The following is a 19,272-nucleotide window of genomic DNA, read 5'->3' on the forward strand; positions in this document are numbered from 1 at the left end:
TCCTGGTTCTGTACCTAGCATGTGCATAGGAAGAGGGAGTGATGTAGACGCAGAGGTACTAGAACTATGCTTCCTCAGCATGTCCCCACTGGCCCTATCACAGCCTAGCTGACAGTGAGTCTGCTGCAATCAGGTTCCCCAGCACACTTGTCAGTGCCTTTTCTCCCAGGCCAGAGCATGGCTTGCCCCGACAGACCCTTGCAAGGAGCATGTGGCTGACCCTGGCCTCCTCCAGGCTCCGGGATGTTAACAAATTGCATGTCAGGTCCCTTCACTCCTCCTGGCCCTGCCCCAGCTCCCGTCCAGAGGAAGTTAACTGCCCTGGCTTTCTTCTCACAGCCTATCACTGGGACACCTCTGACTGGATGCCAGGGGCCCGCCTGTCAGACATAGAGGAAGTGCCCAACTACGAGAACCAGGATGTAGCATCTGCACAGCAGGGCAGCACACGCGAGTTGGAAAGCGACTACTACTTGGGCGGCTATGACATCGACAGTGAATACCCACCTCCTCACGAAGAGGAGTTCATGAGTCAGGACCAGCTGCCTCCTCCCCTGCCCGAGGACTTCCCGGACCAGTATGAGGCCCTGCCCCCCTCCCAGCCTGTCTCCCTGGCCAGCACGCTGAGCCCAGACTGCAGGAGAAGGCCCCAGTTCCATCCTAGCCAGTACCTCCCTCCTCACCCATTCCCCAATGAAACAGACCTGGTGGGCCCACCTGCCAGCCGTGAATTCAGTACTTTTGCCGTAAGCATGAACCAGGGCGCAGAGGCCACGGGCCCAGCAGACAGCGTGTCTCTGTCCTTGCACAATTCCAGAGGCACCTCCTCCTCGGACGTGTCGGCCAGCTGTGGCTTTGACGATTCCGAAGTGGCCGTGAGTGACTACGAGAGCGTGGGAGAGCTCAGCCTCGCCAGCCTTCACCTCCCCTTTGTGGAGACCCAGCACCAGACCCAAGTGTAGAAGACACATCCCGGGTGCTTGGCCCTGCTTGTTCCGAAAGACTGGAAGGAGACTGGCTGGGCTCGGGTCTTTCTGGAGAGTGGTCTGTGCAACAAAAGAGGAAGCGGGGGATTTTTCCACAAGAAACGTCACAAGTCATATTGTCACAAGCAAGCTTGATCCCAGTAAGGGGGACAAAACGGCTCAGAAATTGTTTCTGAGGGGCAACTGATAATCCTCGTAGCAGCTGCCTGGGTTGAGGGCTTAGCATGGAAGGATGGGGGATTATTTCACCCACTAAATTATGTCCTAGATCTTGTATGACTTTTTGCAGTATTAAGAACTGGCAACAATCAGAGGGGCATTGTTGCATGTAACCTTGAGCCAAGGAAATGAAAATAACTTATGAGTGTTGGAGAAGTTAGTCCCTTAGGTGAAAGAAATAAGAAACAATTATTATTCAACAAACAAGAAAATGGGCTGAAGCCTTTAAAATCAACTTTTTTTTTTCATAAGCTGCCCAATTTTCAGCTATAAAATTAGGTGTAACATATTTAGTATGTTCAGTTATCTTTGTGTTAAGCATCCAATATGATATAGATGGGTTTTATGAGAAAGATATTAGTGAAGAGCCACGTGAGGCTACTTGGGCTCTGGTTTGTATGTTGGGGAGAAGGTTAATGTTCAAACATTGGAAAGATTGTGATTATCTGGTTTTGTTTCTTGGCAAACATCTCTGGCCATAACCACAATTTTGATATCGCTGATGACATTGGCCCTTTGTTCACATACTGTTCTCTAGAATGAGACAATTCAAGTTTAAGCAGAATTCACAAATTCAGGGGGAAAAATAAATTATGATGCTTTCAAAGTTTTCATCCTGGATAATCACAATTCTTGATAATGAAGATAAAAGGCACATGTTATTCTAAATTGGTAGCACTGTCACTATAAACACAGTTACATTTTAAAGGAGAAAGTAGATTAGTTATTGTGTATAAATTATAATAGTGTGTGTGTCTGGGCGTATGTACAAATATGTGCTTGCACTCATAAGGCTGCTCTGAGAAAAGGAAACGTGAAGGATTTAGGAAATGGACCGTGTAGAAAACTCTGCCAGGGAGCATGGCCTCCCTTCCAATTTCTTTGACCTCTGATGTTAGAGGAAACACCAAATGCCATATTTTACTCCAATTCAGTTAACTTTATTTTGGTAGTACCCTCTATATTAAGGCCAAATTGTGCTTTTTAAAAATGGTATTTTGTTATAATTATCCAGAACTAATCTCTGTTTGAAAAAAAATGTGTCATGTTTCATTACACTCAAGGGTTCTCCTCCCCCTTTGGAGATGTGGGCTTTGGCCATGACTTTCCAACACTGACAGGAGAATCATTCCACTGGAAATCCAGTCATTCACTACTCAACTCAGAGTTGACAAGCTGAGTGACTTTCCTCTTTGGCTTCAATAAGATGATGGCCTGTTCAGTGGCCAGGGTAAGTAAATGCATATTTGCACTATCTGCTTAATGAGCAAATCTCTGTGTTCACAATCTCTGGTGACATATGGCATTGGTGTGTAAAGTGTATTGTCCCAAGTCTGCATGTCATCTGCTCAGCCATGTTTTCAGTTGTTTCAATGTACTCATTCAGTCCACTTCTTTGTAGGAGTCAATGTTTCTGAAAGGTATTTTTTAAATCCTTTTTTATTCCCAAACTTCCCTGAGTAAATGAATACATCTCACAGGTATCCTTTCTCTTCCTGTCTCTTGGTCAGAACTACTCGTGGGAGGCATTGTCCATACTGTGGTCTTGAGATAAATGAATTTCACTAAGACTGCTTTTGCAAATAGTCTGGTATTTTTCTTATGTAAGAAGCACATTTGCAAGGATTGCATTGAAAATGACAAACTAATGGTCTAGAATGGAATCACCACTATGCTTTTAATAATGCAGTGACATAAAAACCATCAAAGTAAAACCAACAATTCATTTCTTGCCCCCAGGATATATTAGAATGAGATTAACGCCGATGTGTCACTGTTGCTTACACAGCATTTCTTTGAGGGAAAAATGCCTGCCTGACACACTAGTGAAGGAATAAATAGATCCTAGTGCAGTTGAGAAGTCACCGAAGAAAATTGTGCCCACCCTTCGCTCTGACCTGTATAAAATACCTCTTTCTTCAAGATATCTTCTTCCCTTGATTTTCTGCAAAATAGCTCTACAGCTAAATACGTATTAGACAATCGTGTGTTGTGTTTTGATTCATTATCTTTAAACATATGATACCTCTTCTGGTTTGCAGTCAGGCCATGGATGGAAGGTAGGAGGGATAACCATTGACTCAAAGAACTGAAAAGTCCTTAAGATTTGGTTAATCCAACCCTCATATTTTATAAAAAGGAAAACATATCTAGAGAGGGAGAGATGATTTCCCAGGCTCACATAGGAAGTAAGTAGCTGAGCAAAGACTAGACCTATCCATCTATCCAATCTCCTTTCTGTAGTACAGTGATTACCACTCTACTATCTTGAGAGGGCAGCCACTTGCTTGTGATGGGCCCTTGGTCTTCCCACCTTCCATTCTTTGCAATATGCAAGAAATCTCATGGAGAAAATTTCTCTGGAAGCCTCATGAGCTCATGTTTCTTGGCAGCCCTCTAGGAAGGGTGTAGCTACAGAACTCACACATTTCTTTGGACATTTACCAAAATGTTGCTTTTGCCAAATGAATGTTGCTAAAATGAGGGTGGAATGATAATTGCAGAAGTGAACTCAGACCAGTCATCAATTGTAGTGGAATGGGTGATAATAGTACCTGCTAGGTACATGTCTGATTTTGGTTTTTTCCTTCACATCAATACCGGCTGATGTTTTCCTGGCCATTTTTCCACTATAGTGAAACATGTGGAAAATATTTAAACTAATTAGAAGCTTTCCTTTTTTTTTTTTTCCTAACATGTACCTGCAAGCCATTTTCCACTACCTGTTATAGGCACTTTACTTGCATTGCACACATTCTGGTCAGGTTGTTGGTTTGTGGGGCAGCAGAAAGTGAATAATGGAATTACTTCCTTCATTCCCTTACCTTTGTTGGTATTGTGCTGCTGATTTCCATTCCATGCCAGCTTTCCATGTAGCCATGCACCACCCATTCATGAAATGCTGTTGTAAAAGATAACGTGAAGAATAAGTCAAGTCTATGCATTGGAGGTACAACACGACAGATAGTTTGTGTGAAGTCCTCGAAAGGGAATTTATTCCTGGGATTTACCTGGAACAGCCCCTTGGCAATCACCTGTACAGCCTGGGAAGAAAGAAAGGAGGCTTTGTATGATCTTTGGCTCTCCCCTGTCTCCTACTTTCCTTCTATCCCAACTGCACCCCATGAGTGCTGTGTCTAAATCATCAAAGTCAGGGGAACTGAGAAAAGAGACCATTAAAATAAATCACGTAAGATCCAGAAAACACTTCCCTATGAATTCACCCAGGAAGAGGTAGAGTTCGTTGTGCGTGGACTGTCCAGATGGGTGTCTGGCCTCTTCACTGTGCTGCCCTCTCAGTACAGATGTTGCTAATATGGCTGGGCTTTTAGGGTTTCAGTTTTTGGTTTCCACCCATGGGAAAAGGATATTCAAAGAGGCATTTCTTAAATGTCATCATTTTGTGTGGTCTCTGAGAAGATGGTTATGTGTTTTTGCTGGTTTGTGCCCTGCAATGTTCAACTGCACATTATTCTGATGGAATCCTGCAATGTCTTTGAGCTTCTGCTTGTACAATGCTGAAGTTTAAAGTCATTATTTGTGGGTTTAGCATCAGGTAGTATTTAGCCAACTGGCTAAGAGATAGGAAAAGAATAAGGTATTTCTTTCCCTATGTAATAATGAAAAGCAATAATTACAAGTATATAATAATACACAAAGGCCATAATTAGTCTCTTCCAGTGTTTAGGATGCACTAGAGGATTTCATAGACATGTGGAGTGTGTTTGGACCCATTAGTCTGTACAGTAGTACCCTTTCAGCAAGCAAATACCTGAATTGCTACTATTTAACAGTTTTCTGAGCCCATACTACTGCATTTGGGGAGTGACAAATGTGTTTGGAAATGGAAGCAGTTCTTTTTAAGCACTGTATTGGAGAGATTGTCTTGTACATTTACCTGTTGCAAACAGGCTGGTTTGTAAAAGATGTATGTTTTGGTGTTTAAAATGTTTATAAAATTGTATATATAAATGGTTTCGATTTTCCAGGCTTTTGTAGATACTATCTTTGATGCCTATCAGGATGCTTTAATTTGGAGGGTCGAATATAATTCCAAGTCATTTACGCTGTTGGTCTGCAAACATTTGAGGTAACTACACATACATTAAAAAATGGATTTTAGGTTTGAAAATAATGTTTTTTGATCATTTCAAAATGTACTGTAATTTTCCTTTGGTGTTGTATTCATTGACATTTTTAAAAACAAATTTTTTCCAATGATTAAGTACTTGATTTGTTTGTGATTTCAGAGTGAGAATGAAGCTTATCATTTCTTCACTCACCTGCACACTCACCTAAACTTGCACACACATCACACACCAAACTTTATGCAAGGGGAAAGCTGACACTGAAAGTGGCATCTTTCCCTCCAGGAGATGAATTGTTCCTGCATAGATTGCTGTTGGTAGTATTCAGTCTTGTGGTCTTTTTCTAAAAAAAAGAAAGAAAAACAAAGCAACAAAAACAAAAAATAAAAAAGATAGCCAAAAAATAATAAATCAACAGTGTACAGGTTTGTAACTGCCAAAATTTGAAAGTTAAACAAGTTTTCAAGTAAAAAGAAAAAATGAAACAAGAAATTGTGTTGACTTTTTTTTTCTATTAACATGTATTATACATTTCATGGTGTATGGTGTAACATTCCAATACATGTTTACCAGTGTTCAGTGATCAGGGTAGGCAATTCTCATAATAAGCATTTCAATTTCCTTGTCTTTTCTTTATGGTTGGACCTACCAACTCCTCTTATAGTTCCTTACACAGAATATGATACTGTATTGTGAACTAGAATCACCCCCAATACTGTGAGACACCAGAAGCCCCTACTTTTATCCTCCTTCTCCACCTCCCAACCTCTGGTAGTCACCATTCTAAGTTCAGATGGACCTTTTTTTTTAAACCCCACATGAGAGAGAGCATGCCTCGATTCCTTTTAAGTATTTCCTTTTGTTTATCTTTCATTAACTGCTGGTATGGCCATTCAGTAGGACATGGTGCAAAGGCCAGTCAAAGCCCTCTAGGCTGGGTTGACTCAAAGGTAGCGGTCTAAGGCGTGCCCTCTCTGATCTAATGGGGATATTCTTGTGTTTCTGTGGTTTCCACCATCCCCTGCCCCCAAGAACGTCTTACCTCCAGGGAGACTTTCATTCTTACGTAAGTTCTGACTGGAAACATATTTTATGGTATTTCTTCCTGATGAGAAGTCCAACTACTCTGCTTGTGTGATCCGGCTTCCTGCTAATGCACCTGGGAAGGGAGTGAATAATGGCACAGTTGGCACTTTTCTTTTCCAAAAACTCCAGAAATTTTTCTGTATACAGTACAACTCAGTTAAAATGTACATTGTACGTGAAGAGTCGGGGTGGGTAGAATGGAACTCACACTGATAATTTGAAGAGGAAATGAAATCACAAGTTATCCTGAGACTAAGAATAACACTGGAAGAAGAGGGGTGCCCTCTCCCTTACCTTTGTGAGAGGGAGGCAGAGGCTTGAGGTCTGCACACCAGGAAATAAAGGCCTTTAGAGAGGGCCGCGCTAACCAGCAGCAAAACTCCATCTGCCTCACCTGGACCAGGATCCTAGAGCAGAGGAGCCACTCCCCAGGGAATAGTCACAGCTAGACATTTTCCTTTTCCTTGCTTGAAATCCCTGTTGATTGCAACAGCTCAATTTGGCAGGGCTCACTGCCTTCTGGCTGCTTCTCCATCTACCCCAGTGTTGTGCAGGTTAATGTTTGACAACCACTGAACCAGGGGAGTGCCAATTTGTTGAATTTTTCCAATTCCTTGGTGTAAATACTCCTGGGCTGGCTGATTTCAATCCATCAAGGCAGTAGACACTGGCTCATGGGAGCCAACTCCAGCACAAGTTCTCCCCTACTACTCCATAAATTGATTGAGGACAGAGTACTGTATTTGTTATATTTGTATCCCAGATTCCCAGTGTATATCTGGTGCTCATTTGTAGTTGAAAAATTCATGTCTCCAGCTAAATCACTTTATCCTAAATCCTTCTTCATTTTGACAAATTTAGCAACTTCAGTGAGAAGGATTTCAAGAGAAGCAAGTGTTGAAAATGCTGGAAGTCCCTTGACTTTCAACCCCATACCACAATGATGTGTTCATGAATTGAGCAATAAGAAAATATTGATGTATTTCATGTGGCCACCCCTAGCAGAAAGAGAATTAGTTTAAATCTCTATCCATACATCAAAAATGGTAGAGAAACCCATAGATGTCAATTAAGAAACTGCACTGGTCTCCTAGGGGAAGGGGAAAAAGAAAAAAAAAAAAATGTCCTCACTGCTGTTTCTGCAGGATAAAAGAACTGGCTCCTAGCTTGGAGATAATTCACTCTGGAAAGGTCACTATTTTTCTGCCCCCTGGCTGGGGTTCCCAAGACCATGCCCAGGTTTGATGACTCACAGGATTCACAAGACTTAGCATATGGTCATACTCACAGCTATGATTTTTTACAACAGAAGGATACTAAGCAGAATCAGTGAAAGGAAAAGGCATTGGGGCATAGTCAAACCAGACAAGCTTCCAAGGATCCTTTCCCGTTGGAGTCACAGAGAAGGTGTTCTAGTAGCCCATATGTGAAACATTGCCTACTAGGGATCCACTAGAGATTATAGGCTTTTTTGGGGGACTAGTCAGGCTGGCAGCCTCTGCCTCAATGTACTGAAATTCCAGATCCCTAGAAGGAAAGTAGTTGTTTAACATAAGTGAAACCATTTGCACAGCATAGAGTGAGCCACTCTCAATCAGTTCTGGAAATGGTAGGAACTCTCCTGACATCCAAGTCCCTGGTCACCACTCAAAAGTTAACCGTGTAAACAGGCCTTTTCCAGAATAACAGATTTTCTATGCACAGTCTTGCTAAAATTTCTACCAAAATGACACTCCTTTATCTCCCCAAACTTAGCAATTAAATTTTTTTTGCAATATATGCAATAGGCTCACATAGGCCTACTCCTTTGCAAGTTTTTCTCCATGGAAGGGTCTGACAGTTCACAATTTTCTGCTAAAAGCTTCCTGAATGAATGCAAGCTGGTCAATAAAATGATTCTGTCAAATCAGTAACAGGTGCAAAAATTATCTGGTCACTAGTTTGGAATAACTGGCAGTTTCGGTAAACAAAATATAAGTTTTCAACACAGACATGCAGTTCAAAGCGTCTGGGCCCATTTTTCAAAGTTCTTCCATTTTTGTCTGCATTCACCTTTAAAATTTGAATTAGTTTTCAGCCAATTATGTCTACTTTATACTGATCTCAAATATTTGGATCAACATATCTATATAGCAATAAATGATATCTTGGAACAAGCTGGAAAAAAAATTAAAATAACCTAACAGAGAGGAACAAGTGGTTTAAAAATAGAAAATTTTGGAACATTTTGTGAAATGTTCCTTTAAATTTTTGTGCTGTTATTTTTGTTTCTTCTTTCCAAAGCAATGCAAGATCATTACAAAATATAAAAATGAGGAAAGGCCCCAAAGGTGTCATAAAGAACCACTACATATGTCTTCAATGGTGATAACCAATATTTTATCAGAATATATGCTTTCAAGCCATTTTCTATGTAGATAGATACTGGACATGTGTTTTACTAAAAGGAGAATACTTATACTTTTGGGGAACAATTTACTTCAAATAGTAGATGACTTTCTCACAAAAAGATAGGAACAATACAATGTCATGCAAAGAAAAACATGAAGGTCCCCTTGACTCTGCATCATCTTTCTCACACTACTTCCAATCTCACTAAAAACAGGATAACTTCTTTAAAAATATCAGAGGCATTTTAAACCCCACATATTCAAATTATCCTCTCAGCAAGTGCCTTTCTGTGGTTGTCCTCATTTATTTGTCATGTGTTCTTACCCATCAGTCCCTCACTGGTGGCATTCCACAAGATTCACCCAGCTCTCCCTCGGTTTGGGGGCAATCTTGCAGCTTTGCAAGATGTGCCCTTTCATTGTCAATCATATGCATTGAGCTGGCACTAAGTTTACGAAGCCCCCAGGCAGCGAGAGCAACACAGACTTTGATGCAAGCCTTCCATGCTAAGCAGGAAGAGGTCTAGGAGTGGAGACTACAAGCACGTTTTTGAGTTTTCAGTTCACTGGTGAATATTTTCTTGGCATGACTACTTTTGCTTCTCAATCTTATAATTTGAGAGGTTAAATAAGAAAGACTATGGAAAATTCATATGTTGACATCCTTAGGATGCACTTTGGACAGTAATGAATGGGACTCATTCCTTTATAAACAGGACCCCAGAGAACTCTCTTGTCTAAAATACCATGCCTGAATGCTGATCTCAGACTTCCAGACTCTGGAAACATGGGAAATGCGATTCTGTTGTGTAGAAGCCTCACAGCCCGTGGTAGTTTGTTATGTCAGCCTGGGACAATGTCAAAGTGCACTTGCGTTGATGGGAGGGAGTTACATAACAGCATCTTGTTTCACAAATGGCCCTGAAACTTGCCGAGTTCACTTACTGATGTCTTGGACATCTTCATGGACCAGTGCTGTATTCTTTTTAGTGACTGTGTTTACTATTATGGTCATTCCATAATTTATTGAATCACACTCTTACCAATAAACTGTTTTATGTTTTGGTGTTACAAACATGCTCCTATGAATATCCTGGTACAGCTATATACACGTGTTAGGGTTTCTTTCTGAAAATAGAAATTTTAGGTCAAAGGACATGTCTGTTTTTAAGTGTTAGGCCTTAAAAATTGTTTCCCCTCAAAATAATCCCACCTCTAGTTACAAATACTTTGTAGTAACCTATATAACTTTCCCCACCCAGGCATGGAGTTGACTCTGTGGAAGACATGCTACTCATCTAAGACATGCTCAGGAGATTCTGGGTTGGGGACTGTTGTGGTTCCTTGCTGCTACCATGCGACTTGGCCCTCTAAGCCTCAACTTCTATAAACATTGTAACCTGTACTACCTCTTTATGCCTGTACAGGACAGCTGCACAGAGGAAGGCCAGATGCTGACAGGCAGACCATCAAGAACCTGTTGTCTGAAGCAGCGAATGCCTAGCTCTCTGGCCATACATTTAGACAGGAAGGTTCAAGAAAGACAGACCTTGCCAAGAAAATACAGGCAGATTCTGTGGAGTTTGCCGAGGCACTGAGAACATTAGCCGATGTCAGAATGATCAGAATTTTACAACCTTTAGCCTTGATGTTGTTCATCTCCACAAAATAGAAAAACACAAAGGAATCATAAAACATTAATTCCCATATGAGCTTTCATCAGTTGAAATGGAAGGGGAACACTGACAGGATGTAGAGTTAAGGTCTACCACCTTGCCCCTCAAATTGTGGTCCATAGAACAGCAGTATCAATCTCACCAGGGAGCTCCTAGAAATACAGAATCCCAGAAGCACTGGATCAGAACCTGCAGATTAACAAGGCTCAAGGCAACTCATTGGCATGCTAACAACTGGGAAGCACAGCGTTAGATTTTTGTCCTGGACTTGATACTTGCCAGCCATGTGAACTTGGGCAAGATACTTCATCTACAAGATAGATTGATTTTAAGGCAGCAACACAATTCATTCAAAGATCATAATACACATACCCACAAATTAGAGCACTCAAATGATAGACACATTATAGTTTTCCTGATTTTCCTCTAGGCTCTATTTTGTAGAATGGACTTTAATCATTTCCAGGCATCCCATCTAGTCTGGCAGCTGGAGGAACAGTTCAATTAATAATGATTAAAATAAATGAAAAAAAGGAAACATACTAGGAGTTAAAGCTCAGACGTTTTCTGAGAACGTCTTTGTAGCCTTATCCAGCACCTCGAGTGTTTTGCACAGATAGGAGGCCCAGGGCTTTGATGCGGTTGCATATCCATATTGAGGCGTATCATCTCTCCCACCCCGTTTTCATTAGAGAGTTAGTCATTCTCTAATGAAGTCAAGGCTCTGATCAATTTTCAGAGCCACTTCTGAAGGCAGAGACTTTAGGACTGTATCATTTCTGTGACCCAGAAAACAGCAGCTTTTAAGTAGGTCACAGAGGAATTTGGTGACAGGTGAGGGGATAGTAATGTGGAGAAGACTAACTGTTGGGACACTTTTTCTAAATGGTAGGAAATTGACTTTGAGAGGAATGAGATTAAAATGACCACGAGGGCAGCAGCAACTTCAGGGAGAAAACCGAAATTCAGTGATGAGATTTACTGTGTAAATAATTCACCCAGCACAGAAAAAACGACTTAGGATGAGCTCTGAACATAAAGGGACTTTTTCATGTCTCAGAATATAATTAATTAAGAATTCAGGATACAAGGTAATTAGAGAAGCTGTAGCCTAGAGACATATTGCTGAATTATTCTCACAATTCTTAACAATGAGAAAATTTAATTTTCTGGTTATGTAGCATAGATTTCAAATTTGGGTAATATAAAGAGCAATGTCCATACAGTATAGTCAGCAAATTAAATTCTCTCTTTTGATTTGGATTTTCCAATGAAAATAAGGAGCAAGTGATCAAACCTCAATCATAGAAATGATCGTAGGAACTGAAAAATGCTTGAATTAAAAATGTGCAAATTGTAATTGAATCTCATGCCTTCCACAACACCAAGTCGCCGCTGTTGCTCCCTCAGTAATTACTGCATGTGTGTGTGTATGTATTTCATTATTTAATGTTAGGTGTGAGAACAAGAGAAAATGAATGTAATATATATACATATGTGTACACATATATACATATATACATATACTATATATACATATACTATATATACTATATATGTATATATGTACATACATATATATATTACACCCTTTTTTAAAAAGATTTATTCACTTATTTGAAAGTCAGTTACACAGAGAGTGAAGGAGAGGCAGAGAGAGAGAGAGAGGTCTTCCATCTGATGGTTCACTCTCCAATTGGCCGCAACGGCCGGAACTGCGCCGATCCGAAGCCAGGAGCCAGGAGCTTCCTCCAGGTCTCCACAGGGGTGCAGGAGCCCAAGGGCATGGGCCATCTTTTACTGCTTTCCCAGGCCGTAGCAGAGAGCTGGGTGGGAAGTGGAGAAGCCGGGACTCGAACTGGCACCCATATGGGATGCTGGCGCTTCAGGCTAGGGTGTTAACCTGCTGTTCCACAGCGCTAGCTCCCACCCTCTTTCTTTGACAGGTAGAGTTTGCAATCACTTATTTTAGTCTCCAGTTGGTACTCATGTGGTTAAAGATTAAGAACTAAATTCACTTTTTAATGAACTCATTGCTCATACATTTGCTACAACCTACTGGACTTAGTGAATTACCTATTTTTCACATGACTTTACGTGTTCCTTACATGAATATTCCCAAGTATTCTTGGGTTGCTTTTTATTAATCCATCAGTTGTCTCCAGTGCATTTTCAAGACTATCACAATGACTTTCCAGTAGCTGTTGCCTCTTGCTGCATCTATGCATCTATAAAATCCTTACTTCAGTTGTACTATCAACATTTCCAAGGGCCCCACCTGAGAGTATAACTTTGGTTTCAGAGAGATACCTAGACCTGACTCCCTCTGCTGTGAGTTGCATTGAGTCCCACAAAAATCCACGTTAAGTCCTAACTCCCAGTGACTGTGAATGTAAACTTATTGGAAATAGGTTCTTGGCAACTACAATAAAGTTTAAAATGAAGTTGCATTTGATAAGACACAAAATTACCATTGGGTTTACAGGAGGAAGAGAGGCATCACAGACAGGAAGAACACAGCATGGAGATGGAGGCAGACGTCAGGTGATGTATCCCCAAGGCAGAGCAATACCAGGGATTGTTGGCTACCACCAGACACTGAGAGAAGCACAGGACAGATTCTCCCTCAGAATCCCCAGAAGGAGCAATGGTTCCGACACCTGTGTTTCAAAATTATAGCTTCCAGAACTATGAGACAGTACATTTCTGACCCAGAGCCACTCAGGTTGTGATATTTTGTAATGGAAGCTCTAGAAAATTAATACCACTTCTCACTAGTGAGAGTTTCTGAATAGTAGGTTTACAAACAATATTTACTACCTCAGAGAATCAATGTGCTGGTAAAATGAGATAATGCTGCTTACTGGTTCTTAGGATGGTGCCTGGAACATGCTAAGATTCTAGTTTCTCGGCCGGTACCATGGCTCAATAGGCTAATCCTCCGCCTGTGGTGCCAGTACCCAGGGTTCTAGTCCCGGTTGGGGTGTCGGGTTCTGTCCCGGTTGCTCCTCTTCCAGTCCAGCTCTCTGCTCTGCCCCGGGAGTGCAGTGAAGGAAGGCCCAGTTCCTTGGGCCCTGCACCCACATGGGAGACCAGGAGGAAGCACCTGGCTCCTGGCTTCAGAACACCACAACACACCGGCCATAGCGCCATTTGGGGGTTGAACCAATGGAAAAGGAAGACCTTTCTCTCTGTCTCTCTCCCTCACTGTCTAACTCTGCCTGTCAAAAAGAAAAAAAAAAAAGGTTCTCGTTTCTCTTCAGCTCAAGTAGCCTGGAAGCAAGATAGACAAGCTCAAAAGTGACCTGTCCTGTCCTCCTCAGGATAAAGGATCTCATTGGTGCTTCTGTTTTGACTGACAAGTACCAAGAGCAATACTGCACAAGCTTGCGATGGAGGCAGAGGGGGAGAGAGGGAAGAACTCCCCACAATTTCTACCATAAAAGTCCCTGGTTTTATTTTCTATTATTACTTCATAGTCTTTTGTTCATTTGCCTATCCTTTCATATTTATAATCACAGTATAGACATATTCTGTGGTTATGTTTTTGCTCTGTAAATTTTACATATTTCTCTTGCTTCTATGAAGTCATCAACATTAAGCTTTAATGGTTGCCTTCTTTATATTTGAGAGCTGTAAATGAGCACATGGATAATGATGCTTTCTATGTAGAGAGTTGAAGGGAGGGTAAGAAAAGGGAATCTTCAATCTTCTGTTGCTGACGGAGCGTCTCTGCCCCTTTCCGTGGGACATCCTTGGATCATGGGCCTGCTGTGTTCCAGAATAAGAGCCCTTGGAGAGGGGGATGCTGTCAAGAGGCTAGGGCACAAAAAGATTACACACCTAGATTATACATATAGATTACACACTTTAAATCTGAAGAGTAAAGGCAAACTAAAATCCACATGCCCTTTGGTCACAAGAAAGGGATATTTTCCAAATCTTCATACCTTTATCTCCAGAGACAACCTCCCTGGTTTTTAATGAGGACATTCATGAAAAAGCTGTTTTGCAGAACAAGCACACTCTGGTTTCATGCCCATTTGGACTGGCTGAAAAAGGCTGTGGTGCTCTCAAACATGCTTCTTTTAGTGCGCCCTTGGTACAACCATAGGTTCAGCCTTAGGGTCCATGCAAAAGAAGCACCCTTTCTCAGAGAGTGAAACTAGAGCACTACATGTTCCTTGTATCACTTGGGGTTCTCCAAAGAAACAGAGCCAATAGTACAATGACACTTCAAAAAGTTTGGGAAAATTTAATTAAAGGATAAGTTTAATTGAGTCCAATCAAATTTTGAAATCCATGCACAGTTATTTCACAACATTGCATTTTTCACCAACTTTTAAACGAGCCTCCCATATCTATATATGCAGAGATTTATTTTAAAGAATTGGCTCAGGCAACTGTGGTGGCTTGGCAAGTTCAAAATCTGATAAAGTTAACAGGTAGGCTGTTGACTCAGGGTAGAGTTACCCTGGAAGTGTGTTGACAGAATTCTTCCCTGCTTCTAGAGGTCTTTGTTCTAAAAGGCCTTCACTGATTCAATGATATCCATGTAATGCAGGGTAATCTGCTGTACTCAAAGTCAGCCAGTTTAAATGTCAATCTCATCAAAAATAAACCTTTACAAAATGATGTTTGACCAAATATCTGGCCAAGTTGACAAACTGAGCTAATCAACACAATCTTAAAGGGCAGAAACCACTCTCATTAGTGCTGGGGGTGGGGTGGTGATCTATGTTCTTCATATACTGTAATTTTAACTACAAAAAGATTACACACTTAGATTATACATATAGATTACACATTTTAAATCAGAAGACTAAAGGCAAACTAAAATCTATCTCAACTTATTTCCAAAAGACACAGCGAATACATTATTTTTATTTTTAAATTTATTTGACAGAGAGAGACAATGATATAGAGACAGAGATAGAGAGTGCACCTATCCACTGGTTTATACCCCAGATGTGTACAATGGTTGAGATAGGGCTGGGCTGAGTCTAGAAGCTCAATCCAGGTCTCCCAAGTGAGTGGTAGGTGTCAACTACTTGAGCCACCACTGCTGCCTCCCAGAGTCTGTATTAGCAGGAAGTTAGAGTCAGGAGTCAGAACTGAGCATCAAACCAGGGCACTCCTATGCAGGCATACCAGCCAACAGCTTAACCACCCTCAGACCCAGATAATATTTTGATGAAAAACCTTATGGTCTTTTTTTCCTATTATATACATAAGCAATCCAATTTACAAATACGAGATCTGATTGTGTGTACTGTTCTGAAACTTGTCCTTTTTTTTTTTCACTTCACGGGAATCCCCAGACATCTTTTCATCATCAGCACATGTCTAGCAGTCACAGTACATTCCACTGCATGGAATGACCACAATTTATTTAATAATCACCTCATTGAGATAAAAATATGTATAGTTATCATGATTTCCAGTTTTGGACTATCAATAACAATTCATAAATGAGAATTTTTAGCAATGTTGTCCAAGTATTTTGTGTGGTGAATATCCAATGATAAAATTATTAGATAAAATGATATACCCATTCTAAATATTGCCAAATATTATCAGATTCATAGGTGCTTAAGAAATGTTTGTTGAGTCAATTTAAAAGACACAGAGTTCTAAAGCCAAGACAGCTGATAAGAAGGGAGAGAGAAACAGGAGTAGGGGAAAAGCAAGATTAAGAAAGTGGGGAGAATATTTTAATCCAAATTTGCATGTTGCTCTATTGCTGCTTTACACAATACACTGGATTGATAAGTGGGCAAAATTATTCCCATGAAGTTAGTTCTACAAAGGCATGGCTCTGTTTTGTCACTCATATAACTCAAGTTCCTAGGACAGAGCCCACAGCAAAGAAGATGCTGGATAAAACCTGAATAAATGAGTGTATGAAAACCAGGACTCATTGAGGTTCAGTTAAATAAGATATGAAAAGTATCTTGCATACCATATGCACTCAGTGCCTGCTAGCTGCCATAATCATACAGCAGCTGCTGAATTGTGCTGCTTACAGTATCTGTTTATAATAGCAGACTGTATGTAAGATTATAAATAATCTGCTTATAAGAACAGATACTACTACATCTTGCTGACGGTGAGCATAGGAACAGTAAAGAAACCCCAATTTGCTGTGTCCAAAGCAAATGCCTTCCCACTTCCCCACATGGAGTACCCTTGACTGAGACTAGTACTACTCTAGAGGTAGGGTGCAAGTCTGTGCAGGAACCGAAATTCATACAAGAATAGGGCCAGTTAACTGCCAGCAGCACATTAAGGTGTAAGCAAGGCAAGGGGGTCTTACAAGATTTAAGCCTGGCCTTGGGCCATATTTTCACTCAGCCGGTGGTTTGATTGCAGTGTGAAGCAGGAGGAGGAAACACAAATGTTTTCCTCTGAAGAATTTCCTCTTACAATGCACAGAGCAGTTTCCATCATGATATTGAAAGAGAGTGGCATGAACGCTATGTAGGTTCTGCCACATACTCTGTAAGTGTGGCAATTATACCATTTTGGATAATTGTCTTGTAATTGCTGCTGTGATTTAAAATCTAATGTTATCCTCCAATTGTTCTGATGTCTTTTCATGAATAATGCAATCGTCCCATGAGCCCTCTGCCAGTTTCTCATTTAGATTGGCCCTGTGTTTGAGTTATGCACCATTGTCCTATGCACCATTGTCTCACAAAACTAATGTGGCAGAGACAATGCAGGAAATAATTAGGACTTGGCTAATTATGGGAAATGGGAATGTGAGCAAGTAAGGTATGAAGCTATCTGCTGGAAATGTTTCCAACCCCCTTTGCCCTTTAAGTAAACAGAAGTTGGGGCAGATTTTTATTTGAGAATCTTAGCCCGCTCTTATCTGTGTGTGCTGGACATAATTTTCTGTCTGGTGTGGTAGATTTTTCTTTTCAGAACAGAAGGAAAACAGATTTTTCCATGGGGTGACTTCTCAGTTGTATTATGTTGTCATCACCAAATGTAAACAGCTCTGTAAACATGAGCTGATATATCTCCCTACAAGACCGAAATACCAATCGTTCCTGTGAATGGGCAATGGCAGCCTGGATTTTTGTTTCTAGCATCTGGGACTTGCTTTAATGGGGCAAGAAGAAATCAATTACATCCAGACAGAAGGCAATACAGTCATTTTAGAATCAGTTTAGCTTCTACCCACGGAAAGGGCCATCATTTATTCATTTGCCAGTGACCCAGATGCCATCATTTCTGGGCCCTCTCATACCCTGGCCCTGTGAAAGTGGCATGGGATGGGGTGGGGTTCCCCAACCCACCTTGCAGCCAATGGAATGATTAGGTCTGATATGACCATAGTATTCTTTTTGTGTGAGGGCCCAAGTTAACTCTATGGGAAAGCTCACAGCTTTCACTTCTCAGAGAAAGAACACTCACATAAGCACACCCTAGGGTACCTCTCTGCCCTCAGGGCCACATCAAGACTTCCTAGCTTGACATCAAGGCCCTTCAGTGACCTGCCCTTCTGTTCATACTCCCCACCGCAAGGTAACCCTATTGCCCTCTCTGACTCCCATCTGGCCCACACCTGAAAGTCTATTGTCTCCATCATGCATATTAGAAAAGACTTCAGCAGTGAAATGAGTAGAGTTCAAGAGATGAGGGTTGAATAGAATAATCATAGAAGCATCTTCCTAGATGAACAGGAACATTGTCATTGACCCTTTAAAATAGCAGCTAAGGCCTAATATGACTATCCTGTTGAGTCATTGCTACAGAACTGTTCCCCTGCCAGAATGCTGGCTGAAGGATACTGCCTAGACACTGCCACCTGCCTGTATCGTGCTCATCAGAGACGGAAAGGACAGGGTGCTGAGACTATCTATACGGCACACACATGACCCTTTTGTGATTCCTAATAAATGTACAAGAGTACTTAAAATGTTCTTGGAAAATGGATTTAAAAGTTTATTTTGGTATTAGACATTTTGATATCCACACACATGGACAGTGTTCAAAAGTTCAAGAATAAGTGATTATGAAAAAAATATACTGTACACGTTTCAAAACTTACCTTTTCATTCTACTTTTCTATGAAATTTTGAAGTACCTTCATAGGTAGGAGCCTTCAGTCTGAGATTTGCTTTCATTGAACCACTTTATGGAAGGGGTAGGGATGGGAGAATTTAACAAGAGAAGGTCTCCAATATTTGCCAAAAAAAAAAAAAATCATTATTGACCAAGGTGGATTATATCCATTTGCAGCATTATGTTAAGAACTAAAAAATGGGGCCATGGGCCAGCAGACATTGGCTTCAAGACCCATGAGAAGCTGGCCACAAAGTCCTCTTATCAGATAAGAGCCCAGCGCTCACATGAATTAGTCTGCACTGTTATATCCATATTGTACTGCAAAAATGCAGGCAATCCTAGCAGCTCTCTTTATATGCAATACTGCACAGAAATGCTCTTGGAGTTTCTAATGAGACAAGATCACCCACTTAGGAAACATTTTATGTTATATTCATTGGAATAAGTGTTTTTGAGTTCCCACTCCAATGAGTAGAGACATCACTTGGAGAATTAACTCCAATATTTTAAGTTTTCTGTTCAAATATAATTTTAAATTATTCCTAAAAACACCCATATCACAATAAGTCTCAATAATTAAGAGTAAGTTCAGGTGATCCCTTTGACACTTATCCCTATCTTTGTGATCAGTTATGCACTAAAACTGATCACTTTAGTAAGATGGCATTGATGCCTGCCAATAATGGGACTTAGAGTCCATGGCAAGTTTTTAGCTTTATCCTTAGGGTTAAGTCTGAGAGAATGTGTG

The 19,272-nt window shown here is 40.9% G+C and overlaps 1 protein-coding gene across 2 annotated transcripts in view; it reads left to right on the forward strand.

Annotated features, from left to right (window-relative positions):
* FAT3 (FAT atypical cadherin 3) overlaps positions 1–962 on the forward strand; it is a 533,836-nt gene extending 532,874 nt beyond the window's left edge. For both annotated transcript variants that reach the window (XM_062198305.1, XM_062198306.1), the window contains one exon: positions 340–962. In XM_062198305.1, the coding sequence (XP_062054289.1) occupies positions 340–962 (623 nt within the window). The remainder of the gene's footprint in view (positions 1–339) is intronic.
* Positions 963–19,272: the final 18,310 nt, after the last annotated feature.

This window comes from Lepus europaeus, chromosome 7 (genome assembly GCF_033115175.1).
Source record: "Lepus europaeus isolate LE1 chromosome 7, mLepTim1.pri, whole genome shotgun sequence".
NCBI classification, from domain to species: Eukaryota; Metazoa; Chordata; class Mammalia; order Lagomorpha; family Leporidae; genus Lepus; species Lepus europaeus.